Source organism: Nycticebus coucang, chromosome 7 (genome assembly GCF_027406575.1).
Source record: "Nycticebus coucang isolate mNycCou1 chromosome 7, mNycCou1.pri, whole genome shotgun sequence".
NCBI lineage: Eukaryota > Metazoa > Chordata > Mammalia > Primates > Lorisidae > Nycticebus > Nycticebus coucang.
The window spans coordinates 54,626,968-54,645,006 of record NC_069786.1 but is presented as its reverse complement, the minus strand read 5'-3'; the positions used below and the strand labels follow the sequence as shown (position 1 = coordinate 54,645,006).

The 18,039-nt window shown below is 38.0% G+C and overlaps 1 protein-coding gene across 7 annotated transcripts in view; it reads right to left on the bottom strand.

Moving 5' to 3' along the window:
• The window catches only part of TANC1 (tetratricopeptide repeat, ankyrin repeat and coiled-coil containing 1), a 270,909-nt gene that overhangs the window by 149,739 nt on the left and 103,131 nt on the right, over nt 1-18,039 (bottom strand). For 4 of the 7 annotated variants that reach the window (XM_053596904.1, XM_053596906.1, XM_053596905.1 and 1 more), the window contains exon 2: nt 11,137-11,275. The exons of the other annotated variants lie outside the window; for them this stretch is intronic. In XM_053596904.1, coding sequence (XP_053452879.1) covers nt 11,137-11,221 — 85 coding nt within the window. In that variant the 5' untranslated portion in view covers nt 11,222-11,275. The remainder of the gene's footprint in view (nt 1-11,136; nt 11,276-18,039) is intronic. 7 annotated transcript variants of the gene reach the window in all.

The following is an 18,039-nucleotide window of genomic DNA, read 5'->3' as shown; positions in this document are numbered from 1 at the left end:
TTAGAACAATACCATAACCAGTACACCACCCCCTCACTAACTACTCAAATCCAAACTCTGGCAGTCCCATCAGCAAAGCTGTCTGCCAACGAGCCTCACTGCAAGAGAAAAGGGAGAGAATAAAGGGAGCTGCTACCATTTATCTTACTTAAACTCTTTACAAGAAAAATGTAATCTATAAATATTTGAGAAAAATACCTCAAAGTTTCTAAGCAGCACTTAAAGTATCTTCTCCACAAAAACATGCCCCGAAATGCAATGCAACCAACTGAGTTCATAGTCTAGAAATCAGCTAATTAAATCAACTGTGGACAAGCAGCTATTTAACAAGGTCCTCTTCCATCCATACTGAGGAGGGAGGGAGAGAATGAGATGACTGCATTTTCCGTATCTTATTTGTATATAACATCCTATGTATTTTATTTGCTATATCCCTACTTCACCATCACCACCAAAAAAAAAAAAAAATCATTGCTCAGTTTTCAAAATAGCAGCCTCAATGACACGTCTAGTAAAATATCTTAGCAACAATGTCAATATTGTCTCACTGCAACTAACCGTATTAACATTCCACTCTAATCATGAATTCTCAAATATAAAATGGAATGTGCGTTACTTCATTCATTCTTTGAGTAGCACTCTTGGACAAAAGCCCTCTAACAGTTTCTATAAAGTGTCATAAAAATTAAACATCAAAATTATATTCAATAGCTATTACTTTTTATCTAACTTGCAAGTATAAACATGAGAACAAACAAATGTTGACAAGGAATCGGCATAAAAACAAGAACCAAATAAAATACACTGACAAATTGCTTTGATCAAAAGGATTGTCCCCGTATAATTTCTGTAATGGAACCCTTTCACTTTTTTTTTCTTTTGTAGAGACAGAGTCTCACTTTATGGCCCTCGGTAGAGTGCCGTGGCCTCACACAGCTCAAAGCAACCTCCATCTCCTGGGCTTAAGCGATTCTCTTGCCTCAGCCTCCTGAGTAGCTGGGACTACAGGCGCCCGCCACAACGCCCAGCTATTTTTTGGTTGCAGTTTGGCCGGAGCCGGGTTTGAACCCGCCACCCTCATTATATGGGGCCGGCACCTTACTGACTGAGCCACAGGTGCCGCCCTGGAACCCTTTCACTTATCCGCTTTGATTTCTGTACTTCATGTTTATCTCTACACACTGGCCAAGAACAGGCTTAGTAAGGGATGAGGGACTCTCCTCTGAAGAGTTTTTAAGAGTCACAAACATGTGCATCTACCTAAGCTGGCTGGGGTGTGGAGAACGAGGAACCAGCAGTTCCCAAACGTGGCTATCCATTCAAAAACCATAGGCTGGGTGCAGTGGCTCATGCCTGTATCTTAGCACTCTGGGAGGCCAAGGCAGGTAGATTACTTGAGCTTAGGGGTTAAGACCAGCCTCCCCATCTCTACTTGGGAGGCTGAAGCAAGAAAATCACTTGAGACTAGGAGTTTGAGGTTGCTATGAACTATGGCTCCATGGCACTCTAGACTGGGCAACAGAGTGAGACTCTGTCTCAAAAAAAAAAAAAAAAAAAAAATCGTTTAAAAAAAATGCTTGAACCCCACCCCGCTGAGTGATTGAATAGGTCTTTGGGTATTGAGTCACAAGGGCCAAGGCGAACCAGCCAGGTTTAGGAATCACTGCACTACGCAATTACACTAGAGCCTGTTCTTGTTCAGTTGACATCAATGCTAAATCACATGTGCACGACAGCTTGGAATGCACACTTATCTTTGTAGACACAGAGACTTCCAGCTTCAGATCCTTGCACCAGGCCTCATATCCCTGCCCCATTCCACCTCCTAGAAAATCTCCCATTTTACAGCACCCTGCTAAGGACACACCTATGATCATATCATGGCTTTTTCCTCCACCTGCCAGACGGAATGGCAAGGGTCACTGTCTGCCACACAGACAAGTGAGCTAAGGAAACAATGACATCCAAGATGCCACCATTTGCGAAAGGAGAAGAAAAGCAAGAATCATGTAAGAATTACCCTAAGTTATAACAAAAGCATTTATAAAATGCTTACGATCACCCAGGCACTGTTCTAAGTACTATAATTCAGTTAATTCTCACAACAATGGAAAAGAAGTGGACATTGTTATTATCCCCACGGAACAGATGTAGAAATGGAAATACAACAGGCTGTACCCAACTTGAGCTGAACCCAGACAGCTGGCTGCTATACTAGGCACAGACACGGGGTTTCTCAGGGATGGGTGGACAGAAATGCAGGTTCAAATTCTGGCTCTACCCCTTAGTAACCACATAGTCTTAACCTAGTTTTTCCACGTCAGATACTAAGCTATTGACTACGTGAGGTAATTTACCACACTGTCTGATACACGGTAAATGCTCAACAAAAAACAACTGTCCACAGGTACTGTCATCTTTTCTCCAGAGAAGTCACTTCCCGGTGAACTGTCTTGAATAAGAAAGAGGTATCTCATCTCTCTCCCATAATATCTGAGGACCAAAAACCCTGATCTAAGTTTAAATATTTGCACAAATATACTTTATTTTTCCTTGCTTAATGGGCATTCCTGTAGGGCAGCGCCTGTGGCTCAAGGTGCCGGCCGCATATACTGGAGGTGGCAGGTTCAAAACTGGCCCCGGCCAAAAAAAAAAAAAAGGCATTTCTCACAACCAAGTATTATGCATTTTTTTAAAAATTCCCAATCTTCAATGTTAGCATACTTGCAATTTTTAAAAAGACTACATTTCATTCAACCCTCATAATTACTATCTGACACACAAGAGAGATTATCACCTTCATTTTATAGGCAAGAAAACTGAAGTTCAGGAAAAAAATGAAACTTAACTTGTTCAAAGAGAACTGCAGGCACATTTAGACTGGGACTCTAAAGATTTTTGAAACCAACCCAACAGAGTTTTATTCATCTTTGAGACACTGCTCCCATAAATCAGAAAGGATTTGAAGTACTGTGTAAGGAGTCCAATAACCATAGTAACAATTTAATGGATGGAAGGGGGTGGAAACCCTCCAGGAGCTCTAATCTTCAGGATCTTAAAGCTAAGGATGTAGCTCTAAGAGGTTTAATCAGATTAGTAGAATCAAAATTCACACACAAAGCAGGGAAATAAAGAGAGCTGACCTCCCTGAAAAAATGATTTACAACCTCTCAGTTTTCAACACTGAACTTAGAGAATTAATACAAAATCCTTCACTTAATCTTATTGAAAATGAAGGATGACTTAGATGAATCTTTTTAGGCTTTATAACTCAACATGAAACAGAACACATATGTTGCCTTGCTCAGAACTTTAGTAAGTAATCCACAGTTAACCACTTACCAAAACATTAAAATAGGTACAGAACACAGCAAAAAAAAAAAAAAAAAGTAGGTAAAAAACAGGCAGATTAAAGAATTCAAATTTTTATTTATTTTTGATAAATACTTAAATGACATATACTATGTGCAAAGCAAGGGTTTAAGCACTTCATGAATATTAATTCGTTTAATCTTCATAAGTAAACCATAAGGCATGGAAAGGTTAAATAATTTGTCTAGGGCAGTGCCTGTGGCTCACTGAGTAGGGCACCAGCCCCCATATACCAAGGGTGATGGGCTCAAACCCAGCCCCAGCCAAACTGCAACAAAAAAATAGGCAGGCATTATGGCGGGCACTTATAGTCCCAGCTACTCGGGAGACTGAGGCGAGAGAATCACCTAAAGCCCAAGAGCTGGAGGTTGCTGTGAGCTGTAACGCCACAGCACTCTACTAAGGGTGACAGAGTGAGACTCTGTCTCTAAAAAAAAAAGTAATTTGTATAAATTCACACAGCTGGTAAACTGTGGAGCATGGATTCAAACCCAGGTAGTGTAGTTTCAAATAAACAATAAACCTACAAGAGCGTGTTTGAATTAAGAATTGCATTATTGGGCGGCGCCTGTGGATCAGTGAGCAGGGCGCCGGCCCCATATACCGAGGGTGGCGGGTTCAAACCCAGCCCCGGCCAAACTGCAACAAAAAAATAGCCCGGCGTTGTGGCGGGCGCCTGTAGTCCCAGCTACTTGGGAGGCTGAGGCAGGAGAATTGCCTAAGCCCAGGAGTTGGAGGTTGCTGTGAGCCGTGTGACGCCACGGCACTCTACCCAGGGCAATAAAGTGAAACTGTCTCTACCAAAAAAAAAAGAATTGCATTATTAATAACAACATACAATAGTTGCCATTATACTGGTAAAGATGAAACAGACTGATCCTAATTTAGGTTGGTAAGGACTGAATAAACAAGTATGCTCATATATTGCTGGAAGAATTATATTTAACACCACCTTTCCAAAGGACAATTTGACAAAATAATCACAAGTGAATAAACTTGTTATTCAATAGTATTTCTTACCATTATTCTATGAAAGCATAAGCGGTTACACACAAGCAACCACTCTAGAAATAATGTGTAATAACAGAAAACATACAACTTAAGTGTCCATCAACAGGAGAATAATGAAATAAATTACAGTGTACCAACCCAATGTAATCCTGAGCCACTTCCTAGAAGTCAATATATTGGCATTTGCTGATATGAAAAATACCTAAAAATGCATCATCAACATAGTTGTTTACAGAATAAGATGCATGGTAAAGAACATGTGAGATCTGGAGGATCTGAAGATGTGCAGATATGTTAACATGTGCAACACACACGCGTAGCAAGTATTTAGAAAGATCATATAAGAAACTTAACATTAATTGCCTTTGCGGAGTGAAAGGGAAGCAAAGAATAAATAAGATGATGGATGATGTTTATTCTTTTTCTTTAATACCCTCATATAGCTTTTCTATAATTATGCACTATATTTAACTATTTACTACATTTATGGAGTTTGAACGGCTTTACCAAAACAAATGTTTTCAGAAAAGGATGGATTTATAGCAGTCGCAAGAATACTAAACAGAACTTAACTTTAAGGTACAAAGAATTATTGATATTACACAGTGACTCTGAGTCTAGATTAAGACCATGTAATATTCTCAGAAACAATCCTTCTGGGAAAAAGAAAAAATAATCAAAATAAGCATTCCCCAAGAGAGGAATTATAAAGAAAATCTATTATCCTCTACTTCAGGAGTACAGATGTTTTCCTAGAGATAAAAAAAAGAAGGCCAGCCAGAGCGGCCAGTGGTACAAACAACTCATTTGCAATAAAAACTACAATTTGTTCCTTGAGTTATAGAAAGAAAGCAAAAAGGGGGTGAAAGGGGGGGAAAGAAAAAAACCCTATACTTTCATCCCATCACTGCTTTAACTAGCTGTATGACTTTGGGCAGTTGTTCAATCCCTCTTTTCCCAAATGGTCTTCAAAAAGTGAAGAAAATGAACTGAATTTGTAAAATCATTCTAGATCTAAAACTTGAAAATGTAATTCCTTTATCTCAGTTTGGAAAAGAATCCCTACACATAATAGTCCAAGGATATGCAGGCATGAAAAGAAGTTTGCACTTAAGAATATGACAAAGTTGGTGGCGCCTGTAGCTCAGTATGTAGGGCGCTGACCACATACACCGAGGCTGGCAGGTTCGAAACCAACCCAGACCAGCTAAACAACAATCACAACTGCAACAAAAAACCAGGCATTGTGGTGGGCGCCTGTAGTCCCAAGCTACTTGGGAGGCTGAGGTAAGAGAATTGCTTAAGCCCAAGAGTTAAAGGCTGCTGTGAGCTATGACGCCACAGCACTTTACCAAGGACGACACAGTGAGACTCTAGTCTCAAAAAACAAACAAACAAACAAAAAAACGAATATGACAATTTACTAAGAAGATGTTGCTAGAACCGACCCTGTCTGCTGTTAGGAACTGGCCAGAGTCAGGCTTCCAGCATATCTTGACTTTTTGGCTATGCACAGAGGCTTTGGACAACTTGATGACTCATTCTAGTTGGTTTTACAGTTATTTTTGGTTTCTCTATTAAGTTACTGAATATAAAGCCAATCAGAATAATGGAACTCTAGCCTCAGCACAAATACAGTATTTAGCAAAGCAGACACTTTTATCCACCTAACATAGGCAATTTCACCATTAGTGACTTCGATGAAAATTCCCTGACTTTCTATAAAAACCCCACTACTACACTCCAACAGCCGCACAAGGAAAGGAAAAACCCAGATTATTAAGCCTCTCATATCCCCAACAGAAAAAACGTACAAGAGCATGAAAAGATAAGGAAATCATTGAATAGGAAATACAGATGAGCACTGAATACTTCATGAGGTTTACTGACCTCAAAGAAATGCTGATTAAAAACAATGACATACATGTTTTAACCTACAAAACTGGCAATGATTATTAAAATCCACAACACACCCAATACTTGCAAGAATCATACAAACATGGCGGTGCCTATGGCTCAGTGGGCAGGGCACCAGCCCCATATATTGAGGGTGGCAGGTTCGAACCCAGCTCCTGCCAAACTGCAACAAAAAAACAGCCAGGCATAGTCCCAGCTACTCGGGAAGCTGAGGCAAGGGAATCACCTAAGCCCAAGAGCTGGAGGTTGCTGTGAGCTGTGACGCCATGGCACTCTACCGAGGGCGATAAAGTAGACTCTGTATCTTAAAAAAAAAAAAATCATGCCAAAAGACACGCTCACATGCTGCTTATACAGGTGGTGACCAATTCGGCATTTCTGGAAAACAATTTGGCAAGAGGCACTAAGAGCTTATAAAAAGTTCATTTCCATTTCCTTTCACTATTAATCCTGTGCCTAAGCACATATTCTACTAAAATAATCAGAAATTCATATAATGGTAGAAAAATATGGAAACAAAATGGGCCCAAATAAAACCACAGTATCCTGATACAATAAAATATTAGATACTTTTCATTATTAATGATATTTTAAAAGGGTAAAGCAAAAATATAGAGTATCTTAGTTTTTTTCTTTATCCTTGTAAGTATTTTCCAAATTTTCTACAATGAGCATATACATATTGGGCATTGGTTAAAAGACGAATTCCCTTTACTTCTCTTATTAAAGGAAATCTTAACTGTAACAAGCATTCTGACTGATAAAATACTATGGCACTTTAGCTGACAGCAGTTTTTTCTTCCTTAGCAGTACAGAAAGTAATGGTGTGTTTTACAATCAATGAAATACAGGGCGGCGCCCGTAGTTCAGTGGGTAGGGCACCGGCCACATACATGGAAGTTGGCAGGGTCGAACCTGGCCCCAGCCCGCTAAAACAACAATGACAACTGCAACATCAACAACAACCAAAAATAGCCATGTGTTATGGTGGGCACCTGTAGTCCCAGCTACTAGAGAGGCTGAGGCAAGAGAATCACTTAAGCTCAGGAATCTGAGGTTGCCATGAACTATGACACCACAGCATTCTACCCAGGGCGACAGCTTGGGACTCTGTCTCAAAAAAAAAAAAAAAAAAAAAAAAAGAAGAAATACAGTATTACATACATAATTAGAATAAAATACTATGATTCTATTGTGTCCCCTCAAAATCATAACGTTGAAGCCCTAACTCCCCAATGTGAGGAATTTTGGAGACAGGGCCTTTGGGAGATAATTAAATTAGGGTGAGACCACAGTAGATGGTTGCTGTGAGAGTGGGGCCCTTGTGACGAGATTAGCACTTTCATGAGAGATACCAGAGTCTGCAGTCTCTTCCTCCCAGCTATGTTAGGAACAAAAGGAGGGGGCAGCCATTCACAAGGTAGAAAAGAGCCCTCGCCAGAACCTGACCAGGCTGGCACCCTGATTTCTGGCTTACTATCAAAAATAAAAAAAGTTTTAGCCAAGCGTTGTGGTGGGGGGCTGTAGTCCCAGCTACTTGGGAGGCTGAGGCAAGACGATCTCTTTAGCCCAGGAGTTTGAGGTTGCTGTAAGCTATGAAGGCATAGCCCTAGTGACCAAGGGTGACAAAGTGAATGAATAAATAAAAAAAAAAACAAAATATATATATATATATTTTATAAATATATATATATATATTTTTTTTTTTTCCTCACATCTGGTACTTGGAAAGAAGTTTTCTATATATCTAGAGTTATAAAGAAAATCTGCTGTTGGGGGAGAGGGGCTCACAAAGAAAATACACATCGACACAATTTGTTTGATTTCGGGAAGGAGACAAAGGCACAATCATCAGGAAGAAAGCAGTGTGCAGACGGCTCTCTTCCATCCTTAACCTTGAGTTTGCTACCAGCCAGTTCTATGATCTACAAAGATGCCAGACAAGATCTCAAACCCTTATAACCACCTATGTGCATGTCACTGGGGAAAAGATAAAGATGGGAGAAGAGCGCATAGTACCCAAAGTGGATGCCAGAGTATTTGCTGAGATCAGTTCTGCTTTCTCTTCTATTAGAAAAGAACGAGAACTTTAAAAAGCAATTTTGTTTATTCTTTAAGGTACCATACAGTTTTCTCAAGAAAAGATATATTGGGTATTTAGCAGAAGCTAAATCACAGCTAAGATGCTTTTGCAGAAAGATTCTCTTATTTAACCCTGATAACATCCCTCCTAAGGTAGTTTATCAAAGTTAAGAAAATTGGTTCAAGTTCCTGTTAAATGGAAGGTTATCAGGCTGGGATTTGAACCTGTGTCCTCTAATGCCAAGGTCTGCATTTTTCCTTGACTTTGTGACAATCACGAGGAACAACAAGGACAAACACCAATGAAAAGAACTGATCAAATGAAAGGGAACAAACAGCATTCCTGCTCCTATTAAAAACCAGCTTGGTTCCATTCCATGTTTAAATTGTGCCCTAATATTTTACAGAATTTGTTTAAATCTCCTGGTAAAGAGAAATACAATACCTTTAACCTAAACTATTTCTGCTTGCTTTATTGCTTGGGAAACGTTTTTGGAGTCCGTTAACAAGAAGATACCAAATATCCATAGCTCAGCAAGCCAACTTACTGCACCAAATTCCTAAATAATGGTCTACAACCACAGAAAACGGGCAATGGCAGCACAGAATAATCAAAAGCAGCTTCATATTTTCCGCATAAAACAAAGCATCGTTTGTACTGAGGCATTTTTGGAAGGTAACACTGCAAGCCAGACCTCAGCCTGGAATGGCTTAAAATACCAAGTTTAACAATCCAATCAATGGCTTTTAAACTTTAGAGGCAAACAGCTTCCTTTTACATCAAATTCAAAGTGAAGAATGAGATGCAGAGCTAACAGATTAATTCAGTATACACACAGGCTTAGAGATGATCCGATGCCTTAATTAACATCATTACAAGTTTATTCAGCCAACCACCTGGGTTTTAAGGATGGAAAGGTAAAGGTCAAATGGCTTTTTTAATAAGTTGCTTCAAACTAAGCCCCCCCTGCTGAAAAAAGGACACAAATAATTAAACTGAAAGGGAAAAGACTAATAAAAAGTTGCTATTTTGGCACATAAAAGTACTGCTCCTTAATCAGTCTATATTTTAATTGAGGCATACCACAATTAAAAGTTCACTGAACCCTGCTCTTCTACCTCAACTTGAACCTACTTCTGCACCAATACCAAATAACTAGGAGTTAGGGCAAAACATTATGAATTCAAGACTGAAGAAGGGACACTCTGACAGAGACCAGACCTCTCCAAGGAGGGCAAAAGGTCCTGCCCAATGCTTCCAGAAGCCGAAATCTCCAGAATTCAAAGGAAAAAACACTACCAACTCTGAGCTTTAATTATATCACAGATGTTAGACAAAATTGTTTAAGTTCTAATTAAAAAAAACAAACAAAAAAAAACACTGGCTGAGCAATTTATTTGCTATGTAGTTAGTGGTCACTATTAAAATGAGCTGTACTAAGTTATCTGTGCTTCATTAGTTTTTGAAGGGCAGGAAACCCGTCTAATGTCTACAGCTAAAGAATCATCAACACCATGCATGCTGTCCTGTAGAAGCTAAGAAGTCCAAACACTCTTCCAGCCTCTCCCACAGCTGGAACCCAGACATGTGAAGCAGGCTCAACTACTTCAAAGCATGTGGCCCACATTTTCCAATTTTCTTTGACTTCCATTAATTATTTTCTCTTTCAAATTTAAGTCAATTTTATGTTGTGTGTGTTTTTTTAATGGCAGCATTTTTAAGGCAACACTACTACTCTGCATAAAACTATAATGGCGAATGTATGTATTAAACATTCAACCAGGGGTGGCGCCTGTGGATCAAAGGAGTAGGGCGCTGGCCCCATATACCAGAGGTGGTAGGTTCAAATCTGGCCCTGGCCAAAAACTGCAAAAAAAAATTCATCCAAACCCATAAAATGTACAACAGAAAGAGTGAACCCCCATGTAAACTATAAGTTGTGGGTAATAATAATGTGTCAGTATAGGTTCACTGATTGTAACAAGTGTACCACTCTGGCAGAGAATGTTGGTAGTAGGGGAGGCTGTGCACGTGGGAGGGCAAATCTCTGTACCTATTGTTCAATTTTGCTGTGAACCTAAAATTACCCTAAAAATAAAATCTTTTTTAAATTAATTAGGCTTGCGTTAGAGATTAAATGGAATGCACAGATAATTACGGAGGAACAAGTCAGTTGAAAAAAATAATAATAAATCAGCCTATTCAGGAATACAGAATTTCTTCCTATTTATTCAAGTATTCTTCCAGGTCCTTCAGTAAAGTTTTATCATTATCTTCAGTATAAAGCTTGGGCATTTCTTCTTAGGTTGATCATTAAAGTTTTGTTACTACTGTAAAATGGAATTTTTTTCCTATTCATTTTTCTAAATAATGTTGTTGTACAGAAAAGACATTAACATCCTATTTCCACTCTAAGCTCTTATTAGATCCAGACTGATATCAGAACACTCTCAATCTTAAGAGTGCAGAAATTACTTAATTTTTAGACTAAGTAACAGTTTAATAATAGTAACAAGAACATTTTCTGATAAAGGTCACTCAAAATAGCAAAACGTGGTAAATGTTGTAGTCCTCTCTGGAGAGCCTCTAAATAAAACACAGCACCTCATCTGTTTGTTTTAGATCAAGGCCCTAAGGTAAAGCAGGAAGAGGAAGAAACAGAAGCCCTCATCTGGCCCTCCCCACTTTACAGTTTAATATTGATTTTTGCTCCCTTAGACCTAACTCAAGGTCAAGAGAAATACAGTACTCACTGTATTCCACTGATGGAAAAGCAAAAACAAGGTGAATGTGCTTTCTGAAAAACTTTAAAGTTTTCAATATTGCATTCTCCAACATGCCTCTAGAGCTTCCAGAAAACACTTTTTTGCCCAGCTATAATATAAGCATTTCCTAGATAGAAAAAAAAAAATCATTAAATAATTTTTCGTTAATTATCTTTATAGCTCAATGTTTTCAACAGTTAAAATCTCACTGCATATAACACTTCAAATAGCCTTTTATACATATAATTGTATATACCCACTAAAATCTTACCAATAGCTTAAAATAGATACATTTGACATAGTCTTTTGAGGAAGTTAAAATAGAGTATCTTTACAATACTTCTGAAAAGTATTTGGTTTCTTTTTAAGAATACTAAATTTAATTCAGTTATATTTTCAAAATTCTCAAAATAGGTATTAACATAAAAGTATAGGAAAAGATTGTCAGAAAAAAAATCTACAAAGGATATGAAAAGCAGAACTCAATGCTTTAGATGTAAATATTTCATTAATTTCTATGATTACAACTTAAAGCACATAAAAATGAATTTTCTTGTGTCTTTGTTTTTAATTGGAAACAGTACAGCAAAATTTTTCCATATTGCAGGAGATATTATTACCCAAGTTTCAGAGCAGTCTCAAATAGCCAGCTTCAATTTATAGAGAAACTTAACTATGATTTACTTATATAATGAGAGTTGGCACAGAACTCAACATATGAGTGGTCAAATTTCCAAGTATTTTCCCCAATCATTGTTTTTCCCTCCAATCATCTTGTGAAATAACTTCATCGGGATTTAAAATTCCATCTGCTTTGTTCCTGCCCTACTACAACCAGGTTCTAGTTAAGAGCAAAAAGGCATACACCATACAGATGTTTTATGAGAAATGTTCCAATTGCTCTTTCAAGTTGGTTTATATAAGTGAAAAAAGCTATAGTGTGGGAATTATTATGAAGAAATGATTCAGAAAAAACAGCCATTGCTTTTAAAGACCAAAGGGAGAAATAAACCCAAAATCAGACACTCTGAAACTAGAAAAGTTTCCAGCACCAACTATGTTCTTGTCTGACCAATCTGAAAGGCAGCGGTGCTGAAGATCATTATTAATACATTGTTATTTCACATTCACATGGGTCTGGCCCTGGTCAAAGATGACGGTAGGTCTGTTTTCCAAGACTGTTCCTGCCTAGGGAGTTTGGCTTAGGGACCCTGGCCCTGAGAAAATAACCCATTGCTTGGCAGCTTTAGCCTAACAGACAGCCTAGGATCTAACTTCATGCTGGAAATTACAAAGGCTTCTAAAGATGTAGAGAACCAAGTTCCTAGGACTGGTGTCAGATGAGCCAAAATTGAAAAAAAGTTTTTGTTTTGTTTAAAATAAACCCCCAGCTTTCAGACAACTAATGGGAAAGACATTTTGGCCTTGACCCAGCAGAGGGTGAACGTCTCCCTGGACAGAAATTATGTGAACTAAAATTTCTCCATAGTAACGATTCTAATTAATTATTCAAAGCTAGGGGTTGATTTTCTAAGGTTAAGAGCTCGAGACAATCTCCTGTTTATATCTTTAAAAACTGTTTTCTTTAAAGTGTCTGCTTACCCGGGCATTGATGAGAAACTGATGACGGAATCTTAATAACAGCTCTACTTTTACCCTGAATTTGCCATCCTGCAGACTTGGTTTAAAGGACAATTAGCAATAAATAAAAATTTTGTCTAAGTTCTATATAACCAAAAAGTTTAGAAATCCACTTACCAACTCTCATAAAAGTAGGGATACAACAGATATTAACAATATCATAAGAAGGGATTACAAGATCTTTTGAATTAAAGTTAACCATAATTTCATATTTCAGTAACAAGCATAATTTTTAAAACAAATTAAAACTGAAATGTTATTCAATACATAATAACTCAAAAAAGTCCACTCTCCAATGAGACTGGATTAATGTGAGTTTGTAGGGTGAAATGACCATTTCAGAGAAGTCAATTCACACCAACAGATTTTTGTGTGCAATATGGGGCAATATGTAGTTCTTTTAGAAAGAGAACTACTGAGTTTTCAGCAAAATAACCTTAGAGGAGGTTATCACACGGAATGTAATGCTATTAGATTAGACTCATAATGCCTACATGCACCAGAACTCTGCAAACGAGAATGAAATCCAAGCCAAATTAAGTAGCTCTCATAATGAAAACTAGCAGTCTGGCATTAAGTAGGGCTACACCTGTTAGGAGTTAAATTTGATACTCAAAAAGATGAAGAACAGTCATCCAGCAGTTGGTCAAACATATAAAATAGAATTACATGTGGGAAAAGGGAAAGGGCTTTCTAGAAACCAAATTCCTGAACATACTTGCTATCCCTCAATGTCTTTACTTTCTCCAGATCTGAAGGAGCATTTAAAATTATGAACCTTTAGGGCGGTGCCTATGGCTCAACAGAGTAGGGCACTGGCCCTATATGCCTGAGGTGTCGGGTTCAAACCCAGTCCCAGCCAAAAATCGCAAAAAAAAAAAAATTTATGAACCTTTAAGCCAGGCGTGGTGGCTCACGCCTGTAGTCCCAGTGCTGCGGGAGGCAGAGGTGGGTGGATTTCCTAAGCTCGGAGGTTCAAGACCAGTATGAGCAGGAGTGAGCCAGAGCGAAAAACCATCTTTACCAAAAAAAAAAAAAAAAAAGAAAAACAACATTGCTGGGAGTTTGTGGCGGGCGCCTATAATCCCAGCTACTTGGGAGGCAAAGGGCAAGAGAATCACTAAAGAAAGAACAGGTAAAAAAATAAAATTAAAAAAAAAAACTTCAAACTAAGAAGAGTGAAAGCCAGCTGAAATTGAAAACAAAAATTTAATTAAAAAAAAATTATGAACCTTTAAAGTCTTCTGAGGAAGGATTTCATTCACACCCCAATTCAATTCTCAAATCACTTCTCATAAGGAACATGGTGGCGCCTGTGGCTTAGTGAGTAGGGCGTGGGCCCCATATATAGAGGTGGTGGGTTTGAAACCAGCTGCAGCCAAACTGCAACAAAAAAACAGCCGGGCGTTATGGCAGGTACCTGTAGTCCCAGCTACTTGGGAGGCTGAGGCAAGAGAATCGCCTAAGCCCAAGAGCTGGAGGTTGCTGTGAGCTGTGATGTCACAACACTCCACTAAGGGTGACAAAGTGAGATTCTGTCTCTAAAAAAAAAAAAAAAAGAAACTTAGAAATATATTTCATCATCAAAGCAGAAAATCAACAAAGAAACACTGGACTTAAATCGGCACTCTAGAACAATTAAACCTAATTGACTATTTACAGAACATTCTATTCCAAAACTACAGAATATACACTCCTCTCACCAGCACAAGGGACATTTTCCAAGATTGATCATATTATAGTCCACAAAGCAATTAGCGAATTCAGAAAAATCTAAATCATACCACGTACTTTTTCAGACCACTAGTTTTATTCTAGTGAAATAAAACTAGAAATCCATTCCAAGAGAACCTCTCAAATCCACAAAAAGTCATGGAAATCAAACAACCTGCCACTGAATGATCCTTGGGTCAATTATGAAATTAAGATGGAAATCAAAAGATTCTTTGAAGTGAACGACAAAGAGAACTCCAGCTTTCAAAAATCTGTGGGATACAGAAAAAGCAGGGCTAAGGGAAAGTTTATAGCTTTAAATGCTTACATCAAAAAGATCACACACTAACAACCTAATGTCACATTTTAAGAAACTAGAAAAAGAACCAAACCCAAAACCAGCAGAAGAAATAACAAAGCTCAAAGAAGAACTAAACAAAATGGAAACCAAAAAATAATAAGGCAGATCAATGAAACAAAGAGTTGGTTCTTCAAACAGGACAAAATTGATGGCTCACTAGCCAGATTAACCAGAAACTGAACTGAAAAGGACTCAAATAAGTTCAATTAGAAAAAATAAAGGAGACCTTACAACTGATACCAGGCACAGAAATACAAAATACCACCTGTGAATACTATGTACAAAAACCAATACGTACACAAACTAGAAAACCTAGAGAAAATGAATGAATTCCTGGAAACACACAACCTCTCAAAACTGAATCAGGAAGAAACAGAAATCCTGAACAGACCAAATAATTAGCAGAAAGACTGAGGCAAAAATAAAGAAAGAAATTCCAACAAGAACAACAAGCCCTAGACTGTGATTCTCAGCCAAATTCTACCAAGACCTACAAGGTACTGGTACCTATCCTACACAAATTATTCTATAACATCTAGAAGGAGAGAATCCTAATTAATTCTATGAAGCCAATATCACCTTGATACCAAATCCAAGAAAGGACAGAGTAACAAAAAAAAAAAAAACACAACTACAGACCAATATCCCTTATGAACACAGATGCAAAAAATCCTCTACAAAGTGCCATTATACTAGCCGAACTCAATAGCACATCAAAAAGAGAATTCACCACCATCAAGGGGGTTTCATCTAAGGGATGCAAGGATTATTCAACATACACAAATTAATAAATGTGATTCACCACAAAAACAAAGACCAATAGATGCAGAAAAAGTGTTCAATAAAATCCCGAACCCTTTCATGACAGTAACAACCCTCAACAAACTAGGTACAGAAGGAACTTATCTTAAAATTATAAAAGCCATAAACAACAAACCCATGGCTAACATCATACTGAATGGGAAAATGGTGGAAACTTTCCCCCTATGAACTGGAAAAAGACAAGGCAGCCCACTGTTACCACTTCTCTTCACCATAGTACCAGAAGTCCCAGCTAGAGTACTCAGGCAAGAGAAGGAAACAAAGGGCATCCAGATCAGGAAAGAGGAAATCAAACCATACCTATTTGTTGATGATATGATCTTGCATCTAGAAAACCCTAAATATTCCAAGAAAAGACTTCCAGAATTGATAAAATTAATTCAGCAAAGGCTCAGGTTACAAAAGCGATGTACACAAATCAGTAGCACTTTTATCTATTAATAATAGTCAAGCTGAGAGTCAAATCAAGGATTCAATACCACTTATAATAACTACAAAAACAAAATACTTAGGAATGTACCTAACCAAGGAAGTGAAAGATCTCTACAAGGAGAACTACAAAACATTGATGAAAGAAATTATAGATGACACAAACAAATGGGAAAACATCCCAGGCTCACAGATTAGTAGAATCAACATCATTAAAATGTCCATATTGCCCCAAATGATTTATAGATTCAATTCCCCAAATATCAACATTACATTTCAAAGATCTAGAAAAAATAACCTTAAGCGCTTCATTTGTAACCTAAAAAGAGCCCAAATAGCCAAAGCAATCTTAAGCAAAAAGAACCAATCTGGAGGCATCCTATTACCTGATTTCAAATTATACACAAGGTTACAGTAACTAAAACATCATGGTACTGGTATAAAAACAGGCACATAGACCAATGGGATAGAATAGAGAACCCAGAAATAAAACCATATAGCTACAACCAACTGATCTTTGACAAAGCAGACAACTGAGGAAAGGATGCCTTCATCAATAAATGATACTGAGAAAACTATATAGCCACGTTCAGAAGGAGGACACAGGATCCCTCTCTCTCTCTCCACATAAAAATTCAACATGGATTACAGATTAAAGTCATGAAACCATTAAAATTCTAGAAGAAAACACAGGAAAAACTTCTAGACATAGGCCCAGGCACAGAATTTATAACTGAGACCACAAACGCAAATATAGCAACAACAGAAATAAATCAATGGGGGCGGCACCTGTGGCTCAAAGGAGTAGGGCGCCAGCCCCATATACTGGAGGTGGTGGGTTCATAAACCCAACCCCAACCAAAAACTTAAAAAGAAAAAAGAAAGAAAGAAATCAATGGAACTTAAAGAGCTTCTGCAAAACAAAGGAAATAATAAGCAAAGTGAATAGACAACCTACAGAATGGGAGAAAATATTACAAGATACATCTGACAAATCCAGAATCTACAAAGAGCGCAAAATAAATCAGCAAGAAGAAAACAACCCCATCAAAAAATGGGCAAGAAGGGTGCAGAAGCAGTGGCACACACCTGGAACCCTAGCCTTTGGAGAGGCCAAGGAGGAGAACTGCTTGAGGCCAGGAGTTCAAGACCAGTCTGAGCAACAGTGAGACTCTATCTCTACAAAAATAGAAGAATTAGCCAGATGAGGTGGCACACTCCTATAATCCCAGGCAGTGAGGAGGCTGAGACAGCAGAATCACCTGAGCCTGGGAGTTTGAGGTTGCAGTTAGCGATGATGATGCCACGACACTCTAGCCCACGTGACACAGAAAAACCCTGTCTCCAAAAAAAAAAAAAAAAAAAAAAGTAGGCAAAAGATGTGAACTGAAGTTTTTTCAAAAGAAGATAGACATATGGCCAAAAAAACTGAGAAAATGTTCAGCATCAGTAATCATCAGGGAAATGCAAATTAAAGCCGCAACGAGATACTATTTTACCCCTGTCAGAATGGCCATTATTAAAAAGGCAAAAAATAATAGATGCTAGCATGGATGTAGAGAGAAAGGAATGCTTATACACTGTTGGTAGAACTATAAATTAGTAAAACCTCCATCGAGTACAGTATGGAAATTTCTCAAAGCACTAAAAGTCAACCTACTGTTTGATCCAGCAATTCCACTATTGGGTATCTACCCAAAGGAAAAGAAGTCATATTATCAAAAATACACTTGCACTCAAATGTTTATCACAGCACAATTCATGCCTACAAAGACACGGAATCACCTAAATGCCCATCAATACATGAGTGGGTAAAGAAAATGTGGTTTGTGTATATATGTGTGTGTGTATGTATATGTAAATCTATGTATCTCATGGAGTATTACTCAGCCATGAAAAGGAATTAAATGATGTCCTTCACAGCA